This window comes from Coenobita brevimanus, chromosome 63 (genome assembly GCF_032717465.1).
Source record: "Coenobita brevimanus isolate Jiangsu-jjx chromosome 63, ASM3271746v2, whole genome shotgun sequence".
Lineage (NCBI taxonomy): Eukaryota > Metazoa > Arthropoda > Malacostraca > Decapoda > Coenobitidae > Coenobita > Coenobita brevimanus.
In genome coordinates this window covers 5,070,320-5,096,376 of record NC_137016.1, presented here as the reverse complement: position 1 = coordinate 5,096,376, position 26,057 = coordinate 5,070,320, and the positions used below count along the sequence as shown (strand labels likewise).

The 26,057-nt window shown below is 40.4% G+C and overlaps 1 protein-coding gene across 1 annotated transcript in view; it reads right to left on the bottom strand.

Moving 5' to 3' along the window:
• Positions 1-4,520: 4,520 nt before the first annotated feature.
• The window catches only part of LOC145404287 (platelet-activating factor acetylhydrolase-like), a 57,707-nt gene continuing 36,170 nt past the window's right edge, over positions 4,521-26,057 (bottom strand). Inside the window, exons 7-10 of the mRNA XM_080275807.1 lie at positions 18,250-18,452; positions 16,734-16,907; positions 13,073-13,221; positions 4,521-4,892 (exon numbers count right to left, since the gene is read on the bottom strand). Of these exons, the coding sequence (XP_080131933.1) occupies positions 4,765-4,892; positions 13,073-13,221; positions 16,734-16,907; positions 18,250-18,452 (654 nt within the window). The 3' untranslated portion in view covers positions 4,521-4,764. The remainder of the gene's footprint in view (positions 4,893-13,072; positions 13,222-16,733; positions 16,908-18,249; positions 18,453-26,057) is intronic.

The window sequence follows — 26,057 nt, the reverse complement described above, 5'->3', positions numbered from 1 at the left end:
AGGCCATTTTATTCAGTTTCAGAATAACCTCTGGTAGTTAAGGGCTTGTTGTTGTTGTTAGTATTGTGGCCCAAGGCTCATCTCATGTGAACCTACTGGTCTGCAGCCTGAAGCTACCCTTCTGCAGTCCAACATTGTCCTTTCAGGAGAGAGAGAGAGAGAGAGAGAGAGAGAGAGAGAGAGAGAGAGAGAGAGATTTTTGTATAACCAGGTAGCTCCACTGTGTAAAAGTGTCCCTCTCCAGCTGTTGAACAGTGTATAACAAATATCTATCTATCTATAACAAATAACACTTTCTCAATGCAACTACTATCAAAGACAGGGTATGACTTTACATATCATACATAAAACCAATCCATAAGCTAATATCATACATTATGATAAAACCATTAACAGAGAATATATACACTGTGATATGGCTTTTTTATAAAATAAACCAATCTAAATAACAATAAAAACCAATCAATAACACAATCATACAGTGAGAAGGTACCTAACAACTCTAAGCCACACTGCAAAACAAGGAAATATAAAAATGCCACATATATTAAACAATAAAATGTCAAATAGCTACACAAATTTTCCCCAGGCTTCAAATATTATCTTCTAGGGAAATATAAGCAACAAAGGGGCATGGGAGGGGGGGGGGGAGTATGTGCCATCAGTTAGTGCATGGAAGGGCCACTGGACTGGAGATGGACTGCCTTGGTAACATTAAGGAGAGAAAGAGAGAGAGAGAAAAAGGAGAACATTATGCTCTGCTAGATCTGGCTGAATTCTGTATGCTACCTACTACTGGTAACATGGAACGGTGTTCAGCACTGAACTTTACACAGCAATCAGTGATTTACGATATTCAATGCCCTACTTCCTTTGCAATGAACAGGGTCTTCACTGCTACATGATATAATTTGCAGACCTTCAAACCATTAGTTCTGGAACATTACTTCTGAGTGTATAAAAGTCTATCTGTGATATAACAATGATCATCCATGCACAAAAATTGTTTACCCAACACAACCAATCCCATGACTCATACAGTATCTGTATGAAACACTTTCAGGCAGTGGCATTCACAATTTCCTCCTGATACCATGATATAATATGAATGAATAGTCTACCTATGGAAACCCTGATTACAATTACAGTATCTTGTCTGTGTGCTTACAGTGTGTCTGGTTTTACTTGGAGGATGGAGTCAACAATGTGGAACATTTAATTGATGGGTGAATGGGGCTGGACCATTTTTTCTGGAAGCTATTAACAGGTCTACTTTTTTTTCTTTTCCCTCACTCTAGCTCCAACCCACCTTGCTTCTAATATTGGAATATGGTTAGGATAATGTATTACTGAATGCTGTGATACATTAACACTCCTGACACAGTTTATGTTGTTCCAAAAAGTAATAGTTACTCACATAATACTACTGATGTGTTCTAACATATTAACGCTTTCAGTGGCAGTTGTTTCAATTGGAGAGTCTCATATTAAATCTAATGCCAAATATTTAATATAGTGAAGTTATTATGCATGTTAAAGGGGAAGGACAAACTGTAAAAGAATCTCTGTGAACTGTGAAGATTTAATACTGTAAAAAAAAAAAAAAAAGGGGGGGGGAGGGGGAGATTTTTAGTGTGGCATAAAAACAAAGTCAAGCTGTGGATATGGGGTAACTGAAGAATATGTATGGACTGCAGAATGGATTGGATAAGAAATAATGTGATTTGTGAAAGATGTGTAGTAATGAAATAAATGGACAATAGAGTTGAAGAGTATGTGACTGATCATATGGATAGAATGTTTGTAAACTGGGTAGTGAAAGAGGTATTTCTGAGTACATCAGAAAAGTGGGAGGATATGTGGCAGACCGAGAAGATGGATTGTTGTTGCTGATAATGCAGCTCTACCAGGGTCTGTCTGATCAGGAAGGTCCACCAAACACATGTAAGCAGATGCCTTCCTGTGGCAGACAGCTCCTCGCCAGGGTCAGAACAGGATCATTCCATGTGATGAGATGCAGAGAAAGTGGACAAGGCATAATCCTCAGGAGGATGTGCTGTGAAATACAATGTATATGAACAGCAGTCTCAGCCTAGACTTTAACCAATGTACTTGGTAAATGTGGTTAAGGCCCCTGCCTGGGAGTGTTGCGCAAGGCCCCACATCACTCCGATGGTAACATCTCCGGGGACAATGGTAACAACCATGCTACTACCTTTTGGTGGGCTCAGGTGTTACAGCTTGCCCAAGGGTGACCTGGGACTACATGAGGTAGGGGCATCCATCTTCCCTAGGCCGGATACAAGTTCCAGATGCATGTGACAGTAAGCAGAAATAGTAAATGAGTGTATGTGAAAAAGTGAGGTGTAGTGGTTGATAAGGCCTGGGAACTGACAGTGGACTGAGCTAGCTGTTTGGAGGATATTACATTGTACTGCACAGAGAAGTGCAAGACAAGGGTTTGGCACCTTTGCTTTTATCTGATGATGTGACAGTCATTGCAATGATTCTTGATGACAGATGTGAAGTGCAAAACTATTCCTGTGAGGTGGAGTCAGGATCCAGGGGTTTGAATGGAAAGTGGAGAGTGTGTGGCCCATTTAACTGAACATGCTGTTTAAAGGTTCTCCAACTATCATGGTTTTTCTTGCTCACTGGACCCTACCTCATCCCACCCTTGGGTGGGAAAAAAGGTTAGGATGAAGATGATGATGATAATTGACGACGAAAAGCACAAATAAATTCATGAAATATGCTGAGAATGGAAGTCTACTAAATAAAGTACAGAAGGAAGGAAGGAAGAAATAATGAAGATCAAGGAGTACAAAAGAGTGTGGTTATATATAATAAGATGGTGAAAAAGGATTCAAGTGAATGGGCTTGACAGTAGACAGAAACACGACAGGCCAAGAAGATGGGCGAAAATGGTAAATGAATGTGAGAAAGCAAAGATATGAAAGATAAAGAAATAAAGAAATTTACGAGTAATCAAAATGGGAGAATGGGATAGCGTATGCAAGGACACTCTTGTGACCAAGAGCTGTATCCCTCACTCATAACTGGAAACCAAACCAATAATATTTATCTCCCTAAGTATCTATGATGTTCATTTAAAAGAAAAACAATACAAAAATGCATGTGAGGAAAGTTTTTGCTTCAGATGGAGTCAAGATTCCTGGCTTGCATGATGTGTGAATGATTGTGAGGGTCATTTCACTGAACACGCTGCTTGATATTTGACTTTTGTATGTTCTCTATCATTATTTTGGGATCTTACCTAGCTCCATGGTGCTGAAGTATTATGCCTTCACATCATGAAAATGATATAACTGGTGATTTTGCTGCTCTTTCAAGCAAATGTCTCTAAACTCCATCCCTATCCCCTGAAAGGAGGATGGTGAACAGCAGAAGAGTGGTTTCAGCCTGCAGTCCACTGAGTTCATATTCAAATGAGTTGGGGGATACAACAACATCACTCCATATCTTCAGTGGGAATTTGGGTTGGAATGATGATGATGATGATGATGGTGGTGGCGATGATATACACTGTGTGTGTGTGTGTGTGTGTGTAGACAGATGGATAAACAGATGGACAGATAAAAAGAGTGGTATGATACACACACACACACACACACACACACATGTATTAACAAAATGGGATAGATAATGCAAGAGGATATTGATATTTAAGATCAATAAGAAAACACCGAAAAAAAGAAATGATAGGTTATTTCAGCCAAGAACTTTCACTTTACATCCTACTTTTTCAGCAAAATGCAAATTATTTATATACTAACTTGAAAAGTGTCACAAACTTAATATACTGTTATACTATATATCAGAAAAACTGAAGAATTTTTAGAGTAAATATTAATGCTACTGTACATGGCCTTTATGGCAAAATTGAAGAGGCTGCAATTGCTACAGTCTTTAGAATGGGTAATTTGTATTCTAAATTCTACAGCACCTATATATATCTAAAACAATCTTATAAAACTTCTGTGAAAAACCTTCCGAATGAGGGATGTCTCTTACAGTGAAATTGTACACCAGATGTAAAAATGAAAGAAAAAAGACAATGTACTGAACATATTAACTAGGTAATGACTCAAAACTGCATGGCTCAGATGCTGGTGCAGGATGCCATGAGGTTATAGCTTAGACTGAGCCTTTCTCACTCCATACAAGCCATACACTGTCATGCTCTGCCAGTCATCCAGGAATCTCTTGATACTATTCTGAAGTCCTACAATTCCTCCTGTGAAGGAATACAACTTCAGTGATGGATTACCTGTTATAAATGGATGTGGCATAAAATATGTCCTTATCAGTAGAAAACCTACTTGAGTGAGACTTTGCATTTTAACTATTTTTTTTTTAAATATACAAGATATTTTGCATGGTATGCTATACAGCTTTAGTATGCTTATCTGGCTGCCTGTCTCCACCACCATCATTTACACAACAGTATACATGAAGAGCCATTCTAAAACTAAGAGGTGCAGAGAAGAACAGTTCTATTAATAAGTGATGCACTGAGGTGCAGTTCTATAACTAAGAGGTGCACAGAAGAGCAGTTCTATAAATACGCGGTACACTTCTACTTTCCATTACCTCAGCATTATGTAAGACAATTCTACAAAAAGTGCATTACATTTTCTATTTCCAACACCTCAGTATTATTTACAGCAGATGAGAGGAGGAGGAGGAGGAGGAGGAGGAGGAGAAGGAAGGGAAAAAGGAAGAGGGAAGGAGGGAAGGAAATCAGACAGCATGGTAGCCTGCATCCCAGCCAAGCATAGCCTTCCCTTTACCATACAGCCCGTACACCATCTTTTCCTTCTCTTCCTCAAGATAAGTGACATAAGTGTTGACCGAAGAACCTTCCTCACCTGTGGAGGGATGGTAGGAAGCATTAGATTAGAAGGAAAAGTATTGCTTTAATACCAACATACAGGGAGAAGAGAGAACTACATAGCTTTAAGGGTTAGTACAGTAAAAAAGCTATTTCCTTGAATGATATTGTAAATTAAAATACGTCACATGGCCAATTACCCATTAGTATCAGCACCAGTTCAAATGCCCAAGTGACAACTAGAGGTTTTTCAATCAAGCATTGCCATCACCTACACTTAAATACACAGTACACTACTTCTACATACACCTAGTCTCAGGTTCCTCCACCTCGAAGGGGGTAATTTGTTATCATTATCTTTTTTTATTTATTTATTTTTTTATGTGTACGACTCTGGGCAAAGGCTTCAGGGCCTATTTCTAGGGGGAAGTGACCTATCCCAAGGCCCAGTAGGCCTCCTACACCTCCACATGTCACCACTTCAGTGCTAACACTCACCATCCATATTGAATACATGCTAGGGCTGTCTCATACAGGACTGGTGTATTGGTATTAGCGGGGGTATTTTTATGACATGTCGGCAGGTCATCTGGTAGATCAGAAAAGTCTGCTTTTTAGGAAATTCAAATCCTTAAACTGTTCCCTGCCCCAGCCGGGATTCGATCCTGGGTCCATTAGGACTGCAGGCCGCCTCTCTACCGATTCAGCCACCACCTCTCCACGATATACTGTAATCTAAATTAAAAAAAAAAAAAATTGGGTCTTAACCCAGAGTCATTGAGAGAGTCCAAGTAGGAGGTTCCAGGCTCCAACTGAATCCTCCTTAAAACATTCAAAAGTTACCATAAATGTATCAATCTGGTACACTGAGTTTAGGACCAACACTAACATATACCCTATTCTACTACGAATTTTGTACAATGGAACTGAAAAATGAATCTATCAATATTAAACTCCATTTGAAGTAAGTTCAATAATTATTAGATACTTATTAAGAAGGTTCAGAATTGGATAAAAACATGCATTTGGAAAACCCCAAGGCCAGCCCCGAACAATGCATTTGATATTTTAACATAGCACTGTATTATCAACACAATGCCGATGTTTGGACAGTTTTCATTACACCATCATCATAAAATTAATACTGGAAAAATGTACTGTCCATAATCAGTTGTGAAATGAAGTACATGTACTCTAATTATATTTGTTCACTAGCTACACCTTCCTATTTTTATGCATACAAAAACTAGTTAGTTACTGATGTCTGCCTAATGCCATGCAAATTTATTCCCATGATAGAAATCCTTAGTAATACAAGGGGTTAAGCATTAACTCTTTAACTCAATCACTGCTATGGATATTTTTTGCTATTCTATTATGGATGATGCCAGATAATTATACTGTCATAAGAAAACTTTAGCACTCAAAGGGTTAACAAAATAAAATCCAAAATCATATTTCCAAATACCTCCACATTCCAAAATAATTTTTAATGCAATAGGAGGGCAATGACATCACCAGTCCTCACACAATCAATGCATATTTGAAGACATAGTTTTTTGGCAAGAATAAAAGCAGATGATTAATTACTAACACAAGGTACTTTCCTATATTTACAGTCAGTAGTGCTGTAGGCTATTTATCACATAATTTTCTCACAGCCGTCACTATGCTTCTAGATTCCAAATCTTTCCACTTTCTGTAAAAGCATCTGGCCCCAAGCATTCTAGACTTGAGAGTCTCTACTGTACAATATTTGGTTATAATGATCAATTCCTAAAGTTTCAATATCCCTTACAAACTAGAACCCTAATGAAGAATAATATGACATTGAGGCAATGTGAACAAGGATGCTGATGCTGTACCTCTGTTTCCCGTAAGAACCATGAAAAGAGCACAAAGCAAAAAAGAAAAAGGCTAAAGAAGACAAATTACTGCTCTGTCTTTCATGCAAATGTACTGTAATGCTGTACAGGTCAACATAACTTTTTATGTAGTGTCTGTATATACAGAGTATATATATATATATATATATATATATATATATATATATACCAGTATTTATATACAGTGGGCTCGCACAGTGCGCGAGAGATTGGGCGGTGCACGAGCTCGCACACTGGGAATTCGTGTACTAGGAATACATAATCTTATGGGAATAATTACACATGGGCGGTAACCCCCTCATACCTGGACATTTTTTGGCCCTTAGAGACATAATAAAGGTCATATGTTTCAGACATTGTACTAAAGCTATAGCTACAATAACAAAATATGGGTAGTCACCATAACAACGGTAGACAACAGGCCTGATGACCTTAAATAACAGGGGTTCCGAGGCACGGCAACACTTACAGCACCGCACTCCCCACCGCACCTCCCACCGCACTAACACTTCCCTCCGCAGACTCCTCTTGAGCACCTTCCCCAGGAGCATCAAAGTTACTCACTTTGGCCATAAACCCTTCAAAGTCCAATCTTGACACTTATGACATTGCATCCTCTTCATCCTCAATAGGGAACAGGAGCAGACGATGTCGATGGTTCCGCAATTTCACCAACTTGAGCCTGCTGTGTGTCGCTTGTTATGAGCGTCTGTCTTCTCCTGTTTATTTCTTCCCTGTGCCTGTCTGTGTAGAAACGGAAGAGTTTGTCGATATCAACCAGAAGTTCCTCCGTTCTTAGGTTGCTCACTTCCTGTTCCTTCACCTCTTCCTTGAGCTTATCCATGGCAGCAAGGATCTTGCTAATGTTTGACATACACAGTTCAGTCCTGCCTTCTATCACGCATCAACATGACAACACATGACGCCGGTGTGAGGGGTGGTCGCGCACTAGTAGAAAATGGCATTTTTGAGCCACTCCTTGCCTCTGCCTCGCGTTCTATGCAGTAAACTCACGCATTGAAGGGTTTTTGGTTACGATTTTTGGTCACTTGTGCACAAGGCGAATCGCACACTGCGATGACGCACACTGTGCGAGCCTACTGTATATATATATATATATATATATATATATATATATATATATATATATATACTGTATATATATATATGCAGATAAATAGATAGACAGACAGATAGATAGACACAGACAGATAAGTAGTCCCTCATTTATCTGGACACTCAGTATCCGGACGTGTTCATTATCTGGATGATGGACCTTGGCCCTATTAAACCATTATCCAAATTTACTTGCTATTACCCGGATGTAAAAGTCCCAGAGAACTTCGGCTGGCTAGCCGGCATGTTCAAACATTCGGTATCATGACCGCTGGGTTCGAGCCGTGAGCGGGAATTAGTTCATAACCCACAACCAGAGCTGAAATGTCCATCTGCCCCTGTACTGAATGGTCAAAGCTGCACGCTCGTCCAATCACTCCCAACGAACCTCCAGCATCCGAATAATACGGCTGTAACCCACAAGTGTCAAAACATCTGTATGCATCCCCACCAAATGTCCAATATCGCATGGCCACCGGGCTACATCTTTCCCAGTCACCACCACCATCGAACACAGGCCACAAGCCACGAGTACATGCTCGGAGACAGCGGCTGTCTACCTCTCTACCATACGTCAAAAGTCCCCTGGTCAAGGTGAGTTGTGTTTCCGCATGGCCACTTGGCGTTAACAGACTGCAAGCTAAGAGTAAATGTAAGGTAAAAGCACCCATCCTCCTGTCGACAGAAGGGGGAGAATCGTGCCCACAGCCTTGCATCTTCCCCTCTCCTATCCCTCCTCCATACCCTCCCAGCTCCCCCCTCACTCCCTCAGTCCCTACCTCCCCCGGGGTGATAACACTAACTCGTGAGTTTTCAAAGGTTTTTGTGATTTATTCGACTACTATTGGTCGCATCGAAATTCTGCAAAATCCATGAAAAAACTTATGAAATTCTGCATTTAGACATGTGCTTAACTCTTGGAAGGTGCTGGCAAAATTTTGCACTAGGATGATGGGAAGTTATATGAAGATAAGTTCTACTCCTGAACACTTTATCCTCTATGCATTTCTGTCCTTTTATTTATCAGTTTTATGTATTTTTATTAGCTTACCTTATAGCATAAACATCAGTGAAGATGTTGGTATATCATTTATGCCAATATAACAAATTTCCGGTGGCATAATTGGCTGTGGAATTTTTTTTGAGTCCTGGGAACAATCATTCGTCACAGACAACAGATTTTCAAACTGCCGTCAGGGCTTTTGTGGATTTTTGTTAGTTAGGCATTGTTTGCTTGATGTTTAACATTAACATGGATAACCTTATGTGTTCTGATGTTTCAATATGGCAGAATGACCAGAAACAGTGCCAAAATTAAAAGGGATACTGTAAGCTACATACAGTAGAGTAATGTGTAAGTTGAGTGTTTTTTTTTGGTTTTCAGTGTTTTTTTCATAGTTTTCTTGGTGTTTAGCATTAGTATAGATAATCCTATGTGTGTTTTGATATTTCAATATGGCAGAATGACTGGAAAACAGTGCCAAAATTAGAGGCTTCACCAAACCTTGTTTCAGAGGTGCGCCACCAGGTGGTCTAGCATTGCCCAACCTAGATTAAATATTTTTGCGGGGTTTTAAAGACCTGTGAAACTGTACCTAATACTATTTATAGGAATCTTTTTTCCTATTCAATCAAGTTTTTGTTCGTTTTCGTTTTTGTGGGCTCCAACATGCTTGCGTGCGTCGGCCTTGGACACCTATTGGCAGCTCTCCATGCTGCTCGATCTATGGAAGCCTCCCTGTTCAGTTCCTTAATGCTGAGGTAACACTTAATGACCTCGTCCCACGTCTTTCTTGGTATACCCCTCGCAAACCCACCCCCAATATTAACACTTCTCACCTTCTGCACCCAATTATCATCCCCCATCCTCTCCACATGCCTAAACCATCTCAATCTACCTCTCCTCATCACAACACCAATACACTCCAGTCCCATCCTACCTCTCAACTCTTCCATCGTAAACCCAGTCCCCTCAGGCCTTGTACGCAGGGAACTGCACATCCACTTAATCATTGTCATTTCTGTACGTTTGAGCTGGCAAATATCGTCTTCCTTTACTGTCCAGGTATCACTACCATACAGCATCATACTCCTAACATATGCTGCAAACAAAGACAGCTTAGCAAGTCAGGAGAGTCCTCTCAATGTCAGGAGAGGCAACAGCTCCCCGAACTTCTTCCAACCACTTCTCGCCCTAGCCACAGAGTTAGCTCCAGCCCCACCTCCAGCACATAATATGTCTCCCAAATAACAAAACTCTTCTACACACTCAAGAGACTCACCAGCAAGTTCAATCCTTTCACACCTGACAATCTCCACCTGCTCTCCCCGACATGCTGCACACATAAAATTAGCATTATCTCGCAGTCTACCTCTAATACCACTACATCTCTTGTGCACCCATTTACCACAAACTCTGCACAAGATGGAATTACGTCCCACACCCTTGTGGCAAACTGCACATGGTCACTCTCCCTCTTCTTTGACTACCACCACCAACCCTAGATATCATCACTTTTGTTTTATCTACATTTACCCTTAAGCCCTTGTGCCCCATACCATCTCTCCACTTCCTAAATCAATCAAGTGCATATATATATGGTACCTGTAAAGAAAGAATATCCAGGCTTTCAGAGAATCTTAGACTGGGGACTAAAATAGCGTATTGTCTATTTACATTTATTTGAATAAAATCGTGTGCAATTAGTAAAAGGAGATTACCTTCAGGACTTGTGATGTGTGTGTTTTAGTATGCTTTAAAGAAGTAAGCTGTTCCACTGAAAATTACGTATTTAATGAATGCTTAGTTAGTGAATCAGGCACACGAAACAAAACAAAATGGCAGCGCAGTGCGACACTTTAACCACAGCCGAGTGTGGGGAGGACTTGGGTGTAGCACACTTAATAAACTGTGCAATGGAGTCAGGGAAACATTTAAAAGAATGGACCGTTCCAGAATTACAGGAGTTTCTCAAAGAAAGAGGTGTGCCATATTCGGGGTACAACATGCGAAAGCTCAAACAGATGGCGAAAAAGGGCAGGCACCCGAGAGCAGCACATCAAGCAGGGCGGCATATCAAAAGGCGATGCCAAATCTGTGGCTTCATGTCTATTTTCTTTTGTGGATACTAATGAATGACAAATATTTTAATCACTGTTATCTTGCTTTATGGATGGTTCCAGTAAAATTGCCTAGGTTTTGTCACTATGTTATACAAAGATGAGTAAACTGACGAAAGCTGAGTTTACAAAAGGGCACTTATATTATATGTAATCTTGAATTTGGTTCTCTATTACCTTGCTTTTAATTTTTCTTGGAGGGAACAATCTTGCGAGCTTCTAGCCTTTGGTTCCTTCTTGGAAGAAGGGGAAAAAAAAATTGATTTGGAAATACTGTAGTGGTTAGCAAGCATGCTACCCCTGGTGGAAAGTGCAGTGCTACTGACGAGTTCGAAGGCAAGCTGAAGAGGGTAAAATTTTTTATATTTTATGTTTCATGTGATAGGAAGCATTAGGAGGAACACACTGAGGTGGTTTGGCCATGTGGAAAGGATGGAGGGTGAGAGACTAATGAGGAGAGTGTATGTGAGTGAGGTGGAGGGGGGGAGAGGGAGGGGGAGGTCGAGGGATGGGGTGGAGAAGTATATGAGAGAGGGGTGTGTGAGTTGGGAGCAGGGCAGTGAAATGGTGGGGGATAGCGCGATGTGGAGGCGATATGTTTGTGGACATCCCGTACGGGATTGAGGCGTCTGGCAATAGATAGATAGATAGATGTTTCATGGTCAAGATCACCCTCCCTAACCCTACTGAACCCATGTTATATTGATCTCATTATGCAATAAATTGCTTTGCAATAGGCTTTTGCCTGACGCAACTCTATTGCATAGCGAGACCAGACTGTATGGTACTGTACAGTATAACATACTGTACCATGACATTTTTTTACCAGGTAAACTTGATTTTGGTAGTTTTTTCTGTTTGGTATATGCAGGTTAGGGTTTTATAGGTGTTATAACCCTTGAAGAGAGGTTGAGGAGGTGAAGGTACATCACTACCCATCAAAATGCATTATTTGACAGGGTCTTGACTGAATTTATGATGGACAAATGGGGGATTATTGTCCTTCTGTGGGCCAGCCCTACACATAGAGTACATTACATACACCATATAGGGATTCAACATCCTTTTGTGATAGACAGCACCTCACCAGATTTGGACTAGAATCCTTCCCATATCAAGGTGCAGAGAAATACAGGAAGGTTTGTCTTCCAGGTGGATGTTGCTGATGCTCCACCTAATGCAACCACAAGTACTGTATACTCCCTTGGTGACCCTTTAAGAAATCCACAGTTCAACATGGGAATAAAACCTGGTTCTCAATCGCATACCTGGCTTCATTCACTGTCAGCTTTTTCTCCCATTCCTCTCTCCAACATCCTGGACATGTAGGGTTTGATTTTGGGCTATCACTAACCAGACCCACCTATCTACCACGTTGCCTGCTGTGGCTTCTGCTCCCAGTAATCCCATTAATTGGACAGCTATGTCAGAACTGGCTCAGGTTACTTGCTGACATAATTTATATCTCCCTTTCTCTTGCCACTCCATCAGTGGCAGTTTGTAACCTACATCATGACCAATACTCCCTACAATAATCCACCCAGTCTTTACATGAAGAAGGTCAGATTTAATTTCGTCGTTAGCTTTATGTGTATTACACTATGTAGTGACAAAACTAGAGAGGGGAAAGAAAAAAAAATATGGTGGCAGCAAACTGAAATATAAGAGATCTTGAAACACTGTGTGGCAAGCCAAACAGTTTCCTGTACACCAGGAAACCATTTACTATGCTGGGTGGTAACCATATAACTAAGTTTTGGGGCCTGGGGGTTAGTGGGTAATTATGGTGCTCCAATCGCATTGAGCTGGTGAAGGTTTATATCCAAGGGGAGGTTGGGGCTTGTTTGCTCACATAATGCCACTCAGGGATGAGTGAGGCTGATCACTTTCATCTTAAATGTCAGGACCAACCTGCCTAGCCCTGGGCTCCTATGTTCTTTGTGGGGCAATGTAGGATTGGATGATGAATGAATGATGAATATGTATATAAACAGTGTAATTCATTGTAACTCAAAGAAAAACACACACACACACACACACACACACACACACACACACACACACATGTACACAATAATAAACAGCCATAACTTACCAAGATTCTTGGCAATAAAATTCAGCATTAGTCGATTGTTGATATTCATGGCAGTGTGAGGGTCAAGAGGAGATGAGGCACCGGCAAACACTCTACCGATATGGCCCACCAGGAATGGAGTATCACACTGGTTCTGGTGCACTGTGCCTCTGCAAGTGAGAAAAAAAAAAAAAAAAAATCAAACCCTACTTTATATTAATAAATGGGGTGGGTAAAAGATCCAGACTAATGAGAGGGAAAGCATAAAAGCATTGTAGAACAACAACTGAAGTCTATCTATCTATCTATTGCCAGATGCCTTAATCCTATATGGGATGGCCACAAACAAATCACCTCTGCATCACCCTGTCCCCCTCCATTTCACTGCCCTGCTCCCAATTCACACACCCCTCTCTCATATACCTCTCCACTCCATCCCTCCATCTCATCTTTGGCCTCCCCTTCCCTCTCTCCCCCTCCACCTCACTCACATACACTCTCCTCATCAGTCTCTCACTCTCCATCCTCATCACCTGGCCAAACCACCTCAGTGTGTTTCTCCTAACACTTCAATATCATGTCCACATCCACACCACAATGCTCCTTCACATCCTCACTTGTCAGTCTGTCTCTCCATGTGACTCCACAGGCTCCTCTCAAATAACTCATTTCCACTGCTCTCACTCTTGACCTGTGTTCCTCCGACAACATCCAGGATCCACTTCCATACATTAGAGTTGGTATCACAATACTGTCATGTAGTAACTTTTTCACTTCCATGCTCACTTCCCTGTTTCTTATCACTGTTTTCAAGGAACCAGCAACGTTTCTTCCTTGCTGTACCCTTTCAAGCACTTTACCCTCCAAACTCCCATCCTTACTCATCACACTACCCAAGTACTTAAATGTACTCACATTTTCCATTTCCTCCTCATCCAACCTCACTGTACGTTCACTGGCTTCGCTTCTCTCAAAGACCATAACTTTACTCTTCCCTACATTCACCTTTAGATTCCATGTATAATTAACAATTTGCCCCAGTAAAATAAGCTATACATTGTCACATCATTTTTGATACATTAAAAATAACAAGGTTTCTTCTCCCCCGTTCAGACATAGCTAACAGCCAAGTCAAAGGTCAGGTGTGCCACAGCATCATGCATATCAGTTGTTTTTGCTGACAACCCCACTCTGTCTAGCTGATCAGACCCATCAACCACAGACAAGCAGTTGACTGCAGGGCTGTCGCATGCAGTGAACCAATGCTCCCTTGTGGCTGACTGATCACACCTCAACACAGTGAGGTGGGGTAAACAGTGTGAAGGTTTGTTTCCTGGATGGATGCCACTCTTGCGTCTGTCCTTCAATTTAACAGAGGTACTGTACTATAGCAAGCCCCTTGTCTCCCCATATGGCTACCAGCCAGAGTTGTAAATGGTTTCCTGGGTTACAGGAAATCATTAGACTGGTCACAAAATATTGAGCCACCTGAAGTGGAAGAAAGAGAAATTAAATGTGACAGGAAGGAAAGGAAGAAGTAGGAAGAGGGGAGGGCAGACACAAAGATTGTTTGAACCATATCATTTAAGAAGGCTCCAACATGCTTGCATATATCAGCCTTGGTCACCTAATGGTGGCTCTCCATGCTGCTCAATCTCTGGTGGCCTCCCTGTTCAGTCCCTTATTTTTGAGGCCACAATCCATGACCTCATCCCAGGTCTTTTTCAGTCTGCCTCTTGCAACCCTACCCTCAACGTTCACACTTCTCACTTTCTGAATCGAGCTGTCATCCTCCATCCTCTATATATGCCCAAACCTTCCTCTCAATCTATCCCTCCTCATCATGACAATACACTCTAGTTCCATCTTTTCTTTCAAATCTTCAATCGTAAACTTAGCCCACCTGGCCTCGCATTCAATGACACACTACACATCATCTAATCATTGTCATTTCTGTACCTCTAAGCCTACAAATATCCTCTTCCTAATGCCCAGATCTCACTACCATACAGCAAAACACTCCTAACACATGCTGCATACAAAGATACCTTAGTATGGTGAGAAAGCCCTCTCACAGTCAAGAAAGGCAACAGCTCCTTGAACTTCCTAGCCACAGCTCCACCTCCAGCACATAACATGTTCCCCAAATAACAAAACTCTTCCACACAAACAAGAGACTCACCAGCAAGATCAGACCTTTCAAGCCTGACAATCTCTACATGCACTCCCCAACAAACCACACACACAAAATCAGCGTTATCTCACAGTCTACCACTAATATCACTACCGTACATCTCTCATGCACCCATTTATCGCAAATACAGCACAAAATGGAACATACTTCCTATACCATTCATGCAAACCACACATGGCCATTTTCCCACTGCCTTGATAATACTGTCACCAACCCTAGATATCTTCAGTTTAGTTTTATCTGCATTTACTCTGAAACCCTTGAACAACATTCATCTCTACATTTCCTAAATATTTCCTCCACCTCCTTTTCATTCTCTGCAGTCAACGTCAAGTCATCAGCATACAACATCTCCCACGGGAGTCCATTTCTGAAGTCACGTGAGCGAGCTTCAAGCACCATGACCAACAATGTGGGACTCAAGACTGACCCCTGATGCATGCCAATATTCACAAAAAACTCATCACTCATATCTTTATTCACTCTCACCTTGGTGTGAACACTTATTACATAGCCATATCACCTTAACCAGTCACTCCTTGATCCCAAGCTTTCTCACTGTCCACTTCACCACTTCCCTAAGAACTCCGTCATGTCCTTTTCCAATCAACAAAGACAAAGTAAAGCTCCCTTTTCTTTCCTATATACTTTTCAAGAACCTGTCAGTCAATGAACACAGTATCACTGGTCCCTTTCCCTGGCATAAACCCAAACTGCATTTCATCCATATTCACTCTTTCCTTAATCATGCCTTCTAGGACTCCCTCCATTACCTTTATTATCTGGTTCAAAAGTTTTATGCCTCTATAATTTCCTCTTTCCAGGGTATCACCCTTCCCCTTGTACACATTTACAGCCACATTCTTCATCCAGTCATCTGAGACAAGACACACATACCATATATAATGGTATTTATCAAATCGGTAACGAAACCCACTTCTATATCTCTTGAGGCTTTCAGCATTTCAGTAGTCAACCCAGACACACCTGCCACATTCCCCAACTGCATCCTGCCTATTCCTCTGCTCACAGCTGCAGCATCAATCAAAGACCACATACAAAACACTGGATCTGCTGACTCCAAACCTTCCCTGTTTCAAACTCCTCATTCACAGATATAATAAGAAAGGGGAAGGAAGAAGTAGGCAACATTGCACTGAGTGAGTGGATGATGGTCACCACCACTGATATAATCATTCCCACTGTGAAGCAGGAAAGAGCAAGATCATGCAAAATTATATTAAATGAAAAACAGATTATATATCATTGCTATATTGCCCACGAATAAATGACTTGGATACATTCCATAAATGCAAACATGAAAACCACAACAATAATATAACACTTAATATTGTGTCTATTAAAATGGACAAAGCATCAACTCACTCATCATTTCAGAATTCAAAGTTCAGCTCCATCCTACAGGTGTCAATCTTCCACACTTACGGTATCTGTTTATGTCTCTAAGACATGCACAAAATGACTTACTTGATTGTAACAAACACTGTGGTTTCTGAGTTAAGGTGATTCATGGCCTGCAAGTTGGAGTCTGATTGGAATGCCTCCGTGGAAATGCAAAGCAGTGGCTGAGAAACATTTGAGCATATTGCTTTAACATCATCCTTAATTGGGAACATCCACGGGTCCAATGACACCCCTTGCCTACGAAAAGAAGACGTAGTTACAATGCTGTATATGAATCACTCACAAAATACAGCGCTGTATTATCAAAAAAGATTAGCATAACCACCAAAGAAGCAGTAGTAAGGTCAGGGACAAATGTTCACATACCACTCCACTGTGTCTACTTCACACTTTTGGACATGTCTGTCACTTTCTTCTCTGATATATCATATAAAAAGAATCATGTATGAGCAGAGAAACACTTAAGCCTCTTTCAGATTAGGAATATTTGCCAGCTGAGGAAAGTAAGAAGAGAGAAAATATCAGCCAAATTTTGTCCCTGACTGTACCTTGCTTACAGGCTGTACATACACCTTTCAGAAAATTTGCATTATTGTGAGTATTCATTGGTCCAGCAAATAATTATTTTTGAAGCAAAGAAGGAGTTGAGGAAGAGGTTAGCAGCTAAATGCGATGACACAGTGATTAACTCTGAATGTGAATGCACTTTATTAATGTTATACATTAAAATAAAATACAGGATGGGATCTGGAGCAAATCAAGAAGAAACTTATCATTAAGATGATGGTATGTAGCAGAGTAACCAGGTGTGTCTGGCCAACCAGATACATCACTCGCATGCAAGCAATCGCCCTTGCAAGGCTATCCTGTGCAGTGAACAGATGTTCCCTTGCAATGGACAGTGCCTCGCCACAATAAGGTGCGGGGAAGAGTGTGGAGATTCAGTTTCTGGATGGACACCGCAAATGCATATCTCCACCCCAGTGTTGTGAATGGTTTCCTGGGTTACAGGAAACCATTAAGCTTGTCACTCAGTGTACAGTCACCTAAGAAATTGGCAGCACTTCACTGAGTGAATGGATAATGGTCATTACATCCTACAACTGGTATATAATGAAAAAGAAATTATGTAACATAATATTCACATACTGCACGTCCTAAAATATTTATCATGGAAAAGAAAAAAAAATGGATCTTTTACACAGAAAAAGATCAGCAACATACAGTCAAACAGTTGAGCCCACAATCAGAAATAATGATTGGAGGTGGGGAGTGAGAATCCACAAGTGGTGCAGAAATACAATGCATAGCACATGATATTAAAGCAAAGCACTATAAGGAAGACAAACTGTAAACCTGGAAGGCAAGGCCATTTCAATACATTTCAGGTGGGGAATTTTTACCTTAGAATATGTTCTTTCTTCATTTAATCTATCCAGAAATGTACTGACTGAGAGAGAGAGAGAGAGAGAGAGAGAGAGAGAATAAACCAAAAGGAGTTACTTCTTCAATAAAGTTCATCCAGGGGTTAAAGCATGATACTGCACTTAAGATTAAAATAATTTCCATGACCACCAACTTAAAGCGTTTATCCTTTGCGAGGGTTGAGATGGCTGTGACTCCTCCAAATGAGTGGCCAGTCATGATGGGCTCAGATAAATCCAGGCGACCACACAGCTGTTTCAGGTTGAATCCTGACACCAGTTCATTCTTGACTTGACCACCATTAAGTTTGTGCAATACATCAAGTGCCCGAATGCTCTCCTGTACACGGATTTGTATCTGTAAGATACAGTAATTATTTTTTATTAAATCTTTTATCTAATGCCACATAACCATTATCACCTAACCCTAGTTCCCACCTATGTGACTGAGTGAGACAATTCCAGAAACAAAGAAGGAGAAAGCACATCTGTCAATGAAACTGACCAAAAAATCACTCACATCAACCTTCTGTGTTAAAGTATCTTATATAGTTTTTTTGCACTATGTATTTTTTAGAAGTTATTATTCACATACACCTGTGGGATAAATGAATTCCACAGACTACAAAGTTAAAATGGGATGCATCTCATTATGCATTTCATCCATCCATTCTTGATTGCTTCAAGTTCCATACTTCGCTTAGTCACTCACTCACTTCTCATACGAAAATCTTCATGATCTCCCACACCTCCTTCTACCTTCAAATTCACTCACATAAATGCATTTCAGCAAGCACCCTCGATATTCATCAACACGACCATTTTCACTCCTATAATTACCAGCCACGGTAGCAAAGCTGGTATTGTTTTCAATTTGTGTGTGTGTGTGTGTGTGTGTGTGTGTGTGTGTGTGTGTGTGTGTGTGTGTGTGTTTTCATGATTACTTAGCAACTGCTCAAGACATCACTGCAAAATTTTACAAGTGTTTAGTAGGGATGAAAATCTCCTACAAGTATTTTTTTCAGTTTGTTTGTCTGTCTGTATTTACCTATTTGTATTTACCTATTTGTAGTATACAGGAATTGAGCAATGCTCATGTTGTCCTGTCTCCATATCCACATTTATCAAGTCTACCTTTACACACATGAATGTTTTTCTCATGCACCACCTCTTTGTCTAAGTCGTTCCAAATATTTAAGAATATACCTAATTGTGATATACACGGAATGTACTATGCTCGTGGGTTTCCGTCGCTGTTTCTCAATAAGTCGAATTTAACTTTAAACTCGTTTAAGTTTTTAGACTGGACGATCTCTTTGTCCAGGCTATTCCATAAGTCTATACTTCTGTAAGGAAAGCTATATTTCTTGATATCCTTCAAGCAGCTTGACTTTTTCAATTTCATTCCATGTCCTCTTGTTGCTCTCTTATCCCATACAAACAGATCTTCTTTGTCAATTTTATCTACTCCCACCATGGTCCTGAACACCGCAATCATGTCTCCCCTCTTTCTCCTTTCCTCTAACGAAGGCAAATCCAGTTTTTCCAGCCTCTCTCTGTATGACAGGTCTGTCAGACTGGGGACCATCTTGGTTGCTGTTCTTTGTATTCTCTCAATCTTGTTTATATCTTTCTTTTGTGTGGGCACCACACTACCGCTGCATATTCTAACCTGGGGCGGATCATGGCCACTATCAATTTTTTCATCATTTCCTCATCCATATAATGAAATGCTACTCTTATGTTAGTCAAGAGCTTATAAGTCTCTCCAACTATCTTGTTAATGTGCTTTTCTGGTGACAAACTATCTTGGACCAGCACTCCCAAATCTTTCTCTTCTCTCCTTTTTGTGATTAATTCATTACCCAAAAAATAATTCAGTGATGGTCTCCTGCTACTTTTACCCATTTCCAATATTTTACATTTCTTTACATTAAATTTCATTTCCCACGTCCGGCTCCAATTGTGTATCCTATCCAAATCCTCCTGCAGTATTTTACAATCCTCCTCAACCTCTATCTTCCTCAAGATCTTTACATCATCAGCAAACAGACTCGCATAACTGTTCACTCCATCTACCATATCATTTACGTAAATCAGGAACATTACTGGCGCCAACACTGAGCCTTGAGGGACTCCACTTGTTACTTCCCTCCATCCAGACATCTTTTCCTTTATTACTGTCCTCATTTGTCTGTCTCTCAAAAAGTCTCTCATCCATTCCAGAAGTTTCCCCTTTAGTCCTCCTATATATTCTAGTTTCCACATTAGTCTCTTATGAGGTACCTTGTCAAAGGCCTTCTCTAAGTCTAAGTACACACAATCCACCCAACCATCTCTCTCCTGTACCACATCAATCGCTCTTGAGTAAAAGCTCAACAAGTTTGAAACACATGACCTTCCACTTCTGAATCCAAACTGACATTCAGCCAAAATATTCATCTCTTCCAGATATCTTATCCATCTGTCTTTCAGGATTCTCTCACACAATTTTGCGACCATGCTGGTTAGAGACACTGGTCTATAATTCAGGGGTTCTTCCCTGTTTCCTCCCTTGTAAATTGGTACCACATTTGCCCTCTTCCATTCTTTTGGCACTTTCCCCTCTTCCAGTGAGCATACAATTAAGCTGTGAATTTTATCCGCCAGTTGTTCTCTGCATTCCTTCAGTACCCAATTAGAAATTCCATCAGGTCCTGGGGCTTTCCTTACATCTTGAGTTTCCAGTAATTTATACACTTCCTGCACCTCCACTTTTATATCTTTCATCACCGGAACATTTCTAATCACTCCCTCCCCTTCCACAAGCTCCTTTTCTTTAGTGAAAACTGACTGGAAACATTTGTTCATTATTTCTGCTTGCATTGCCGCATCCTTAAAGACCTCTCCATCTACTTTCAGCTTGGTGATTCCTTCCTTTTGTTTCAGTCTGCCATTAACAAATCTATAAAACAGTTTGGGTTCATCCTTGCATTTGTCAATTATACCTTTTTCAAAATTCCTTTCTTCTTCCCTACGTATTCTTGTGTATTCGTTTCTTGTTCTTTTATATTCTTCCTTTGTTCTGTCGTTACCTCTCTTTCTCCAATTGTTCCACGCCTTATCTCTCTCTTTTTTGGCTATCATACACCTTCTATTAAACCACTCCTTTTTCCTGTTTTCTTTCCCTCTTACTCTTGGTACAAATTTTTCCACTCCCAAATTATAGAGGTCTAGAAAGATATCCCACTTCCTCTGTATCTCTCTTGTTTCTCTGAATTTTCTCCAATCCGCATTTTCAAAAAAGTTTCTCAATCCTGTAAAATTTGCTTTCTCAAAGTTGTATCTTCCCTGTCTATGAAGCTCGTCTCTTGGCTCGACGTTTCCTATTAACATCTGGAACTCAATGACCAAGTGATCACTTTTTCCCAAAGGACAGAAATATTCCAATGATTGTATTACATCGGGTTCTTTGGTGAACAGTAAATCTAACCTTGCTGGTGTGTCCTCACCTCGAAACCGTGTCTCTTCTTTGACCCACTGCGTCATCACATTATTCATTATTATATTTAATAACATAGTACCCCACGAATCCTCGCCGCCTCCCGAGTACCATTCCTCCCAGTTCACCTCTTTACAATTAAAGTCACCCACCAAAATTATATTATTGCTTTTCTCAATTATTTTTTGCAAGTAGCTAGCCATATCTGACAACATCTCATGGTATTCGTCATCCTTCCATGCTCTCGTCTTTGGGGGAACATACACTACCGCCATATCTCTCTTAACATTCTCTCCAGTTTCTAATTTCATATATATCACTTCAGCCCTGCCTTCTCCCATTTCCACAGTATCTACATTTATGTTGTTCTTCACTGCTATCATCACTCCTCCTCCCTTTTTTTCTTTTCTGTCTTTTCTCCACAGTTTGTATTTACCATCTCCCAAATGAACATCAATATCTTCTCTTAATTTGGTCTCTACAAAGCACATGACATCAGGTTCATGTTCTCTCAAGAAATCATTAATTTCGATCCTTGTCGATATGAAACCATCAACATTAGTATATATCACCTTCAAATTATTTTTGACATTATTAATACCCTCTTCTCTCCTACTCTCTGTCCGTACCCCTTCCTCAACTTCTGATGTTTTACAACCATCCCCCCTAGTTTCCTTCACTTCTATTTCCTTAAATACCATTTCCTTACTTTCATATCCAATACTCTCCAAAAAAAAGTATTACGTTCTTCCTCTGTCCTCTTATCATTTTTTTCCTTTACTTCTTCCTTTAATGATTTTAAAACTTCTCTTTCTTCTTCATTCAGATCTTTTCTTATTATAATATTTTCCATCCCCGCCTCTTTGCTTAATTTCCAGGTCACTTTAAGTATCTCATTTATTACACTTTCTGATGTAAACTTGACTCTCATTGGTCTTGTTTCCCCTTTCTTATAAGGCCCTATCCTCCTTACTTCCTCAATTTCTTTTACCCACTTGTCTCCTTCGGGGTCAATCTTGCCTAATATTCCTCTCACCATGTTCGTGTCTCTCTCAAGTCTTGCGAACCTAACCTTTTCTTCCTCTTCCCTGTTTCCAAATACTACCACACATCTGTTCCTTTCTACAGTTTCTCTCACTATTTTCTCTTTTTTCTTCAGTATTTTCACTACATTTTCTTCCATTTCTTTCTTGTTCATTTCCCTTTCTTCCTGGATGATTTCTCTTAAGCTGACCACTTCTTTCTGTTCTTCTTCTACGTGTGCCCACTTTGCCTTGTGTTCTTCTAGTACATTACTCACCTTCTCCGTTTTATTAGTACTCTCTTCAAATTTCCTCCTCAGTTCAACATTTTCCCTCTTCAAATTCTTAATCTCTTCATTGGCTGTTTCGTTGGACTGGATTAGACTCTGTATGGTGGTTTCCGTATTTCCTGACACATCCTTTATCACTAGATTCTCTACTTTTTTTTCGAGTTCACTAATCCTCATAATTAATGTTTTCACCGGGTCCATGACATTAGCATTAGCATCAAATCCTTGAAATTCCATTCCCTCATTGTTTACATTTTCGGCCATCTTTAACGTACCGGTAAAGTACCTAAACAGCTGTTACCGAATAAGCCACAAACATTCATGTATACTATTGCCAACAAATCTTTACATTTTTGGTAGTCTACCAACTTTCATTATTTTAAATTTAAAGAAAGACCCTAGGAGACAGGACAGACAAAATTCCTGAAACTACTCAAGGTTAGGAGCGATGCCTGGGACGACCTCTCTCTCCGGCTGCTCGTCTGTTAGCACGATAACTTTGCAACCATTCAAGATACCATCACAAAACTTTACAGGTGTGTAACAGGGAAGAAAATCTCCTATGAGTTCAAAATTGGTTAAAGTAGGTCAAGGTCTGTGTGTCTGTTACCAGAATAACTTTGCAACTGTTCAAGATATCATCATAAAATTTTACAGGTGTGTAGTAGGGATGAAAATCATCTACAAATTCGAAACTGGTGAAAGTAGGTCAGGGTCAAGGTCATATTCCGAGTCACACTAGATATGCATCAACTCGCGGTTGGTGTGATTCCCCTCTTAGGGGAGCCTCTAGTTCATGACTTTTTTTTTTTTTTTTTTTTTCCCCCACTTAGGCCATACCAAACTGTAACACCTATATATCAAGGTAGAACTGACTAACATGCCTTCAAGTACTCATCTTGCAGCATCAAAAACCAGTCTTCTTGTATCAGTATCTCCATAGCACTGTCCACTTTCCTTCTTTATGCAACTCCAGTCTCTTTTACAAGTTTACTTCTCTTTCATTTTCTTCATTGTGGTACTTAAACTCTTTCACCTATTCAAGTCTCTCTCTAATCACCAGCATATCACATTAAGCTACTTTTTCCCTAAACAACCATCAATTTATTCCATCTTACATTTACCTTCAAAAATGCTTCTCACAGATATTAACAAAACTTTAAACTAGTCTGCAATAATCCTCTCCATTATTTACAAGCAGCACAGTTATCATCTACATACATCAGCTACTCTTCAATATACATCAACTTCATATCTCTTTCCTAATCCAATACAGTTCATTTCCCCAAAGCTATGGGATAATATATCATGTTCTCTGACAGCCATGGCATTATTATTCCTAATTACTTTTATAATGTGAGAAAAAACATGAATAATGTGTTGAAAAGTGAATACATGAATAAGTCTGATGGTGACAGGAGGATATGAAGGTCAAGATGTTTGGAGAAGGTAAAAGAATATGTGAGAAAGTGATGTATGGAATCTGAGGAACCAAATCAACTGATATGACAAATGGCTAGCTAGAGTATACAGTATACAGGTACACCACCAATTTTCCAGCATCGGGTGGTCTGGCACCTCTTTTAATCCGGACAAAATTAGATAAGTCCACTTGAAATTCCCAAGCCGACCTGACTAGTTTACCAGGTGGCCACAAATGGTGTTAAGTGTAGCACATGCTCAAATGGCTTGCTTACACTGTATGTCTTTGTGATAATCCCTATATTTTGTCTGCTTCTCAGCTTATTTTACTTATAATTAACCCTAGCTATGGCTTCTAAAAATGATGAAAATGTACGTGGTGGTGTCAAGTGTAAACAACAGTTTGTTTCATATACTCAAACATTTTTTATCATGGTTAACTGGTCCACCAAACAACCACAATGACAAAACCCCTCAATAATCAAATAAAGCATATCGTTTCATTTACAAACACTCCAACATGCTTGCATGCACTGGCCTTGGTCACCAAATGGCGGCTCTCCATGCTGCTCGATCACTGGCAGCATATGTAGACAGTCCCTTATCTCTGACGTCACATTCTATAACCTTGTCCCAGGTATTTTTTTATCTGCTTCTCGCAATCCTACTCCAACAGTAACACTTCTCACTTTCTGCACCCAGCTGTGATCCCCCATCCTATCCACATGCCAAACCGCCTCAATCCACCTCTCCTCATCACAACACCAACACACTCCTGTCCCAACCTTTCTCTTGACTCTACCATCGTAAACCTAGCCCCCCATCAGGCCTTGCATTCAAGGGCACACTGCAAATCCACCTACTCATTGTCATTTCTGTATGCTTGAGCCCGTGTATATCCTCTTCCTTTACTGACTAGGTCTCACTATCATACAGCATTACACTCCTAACACACACTATAAACAAAAATCCCATAGCATGGAGGGAGAGCCCTCTAAACGTCAGGAGAGGCAACAACTCTCTGAATTTCTTCCAACCACTCCTCACTCTAGCCCCACCTCCAGCACATAACATGTCTCCCAAATAACTAAATACAAACTTGTCTGACTCATAAGCAAGATCAATCCTTTCATGCCTGACAATCTCCAAATGCTCTCACTGACACACTACACTCATGAAATCAGCAATGTTTCACAGTCTACCTCTAATACGACTACATATCTTATCCACCCACTTATCACAAACACTGCACATGATTCCCACACCCTTGTGGCATACCGTACATGGCCACTCTCCCTATTCTTTAACAGTACTGCCACCAAGCCCAGGTACCATCACCTTTGTTTTATCTGCATTTACTCTGAAGCCCTTGTGCCCCATACCATCTTTCCACCTTAAATTTTTCCTTCGCCTCCCTTTCATTCTCTGCAATCAACACAAAGTCATTGGCATACAATATCTCCCATGACTTCTGATGTCACATGAGTGGACTTCAAGCACCATGATACACAACAAGGACCACATGGCATACAAGCACTCACCAACATATCAAACTACAGCTACTCACACAACATAATACCCAACATCTGGAAGCATGGCACTATCATCACTATCCCTAAACTCAACAAAAACCCCACGTTACAATCCTCACATTGCCCCATCACACTCCTCTGCACCCCCTCTAAAGTCACTGAACGACTGGTACTACAACTAGTCATACCTCACATTCCCCTAACCCAGTCACAACA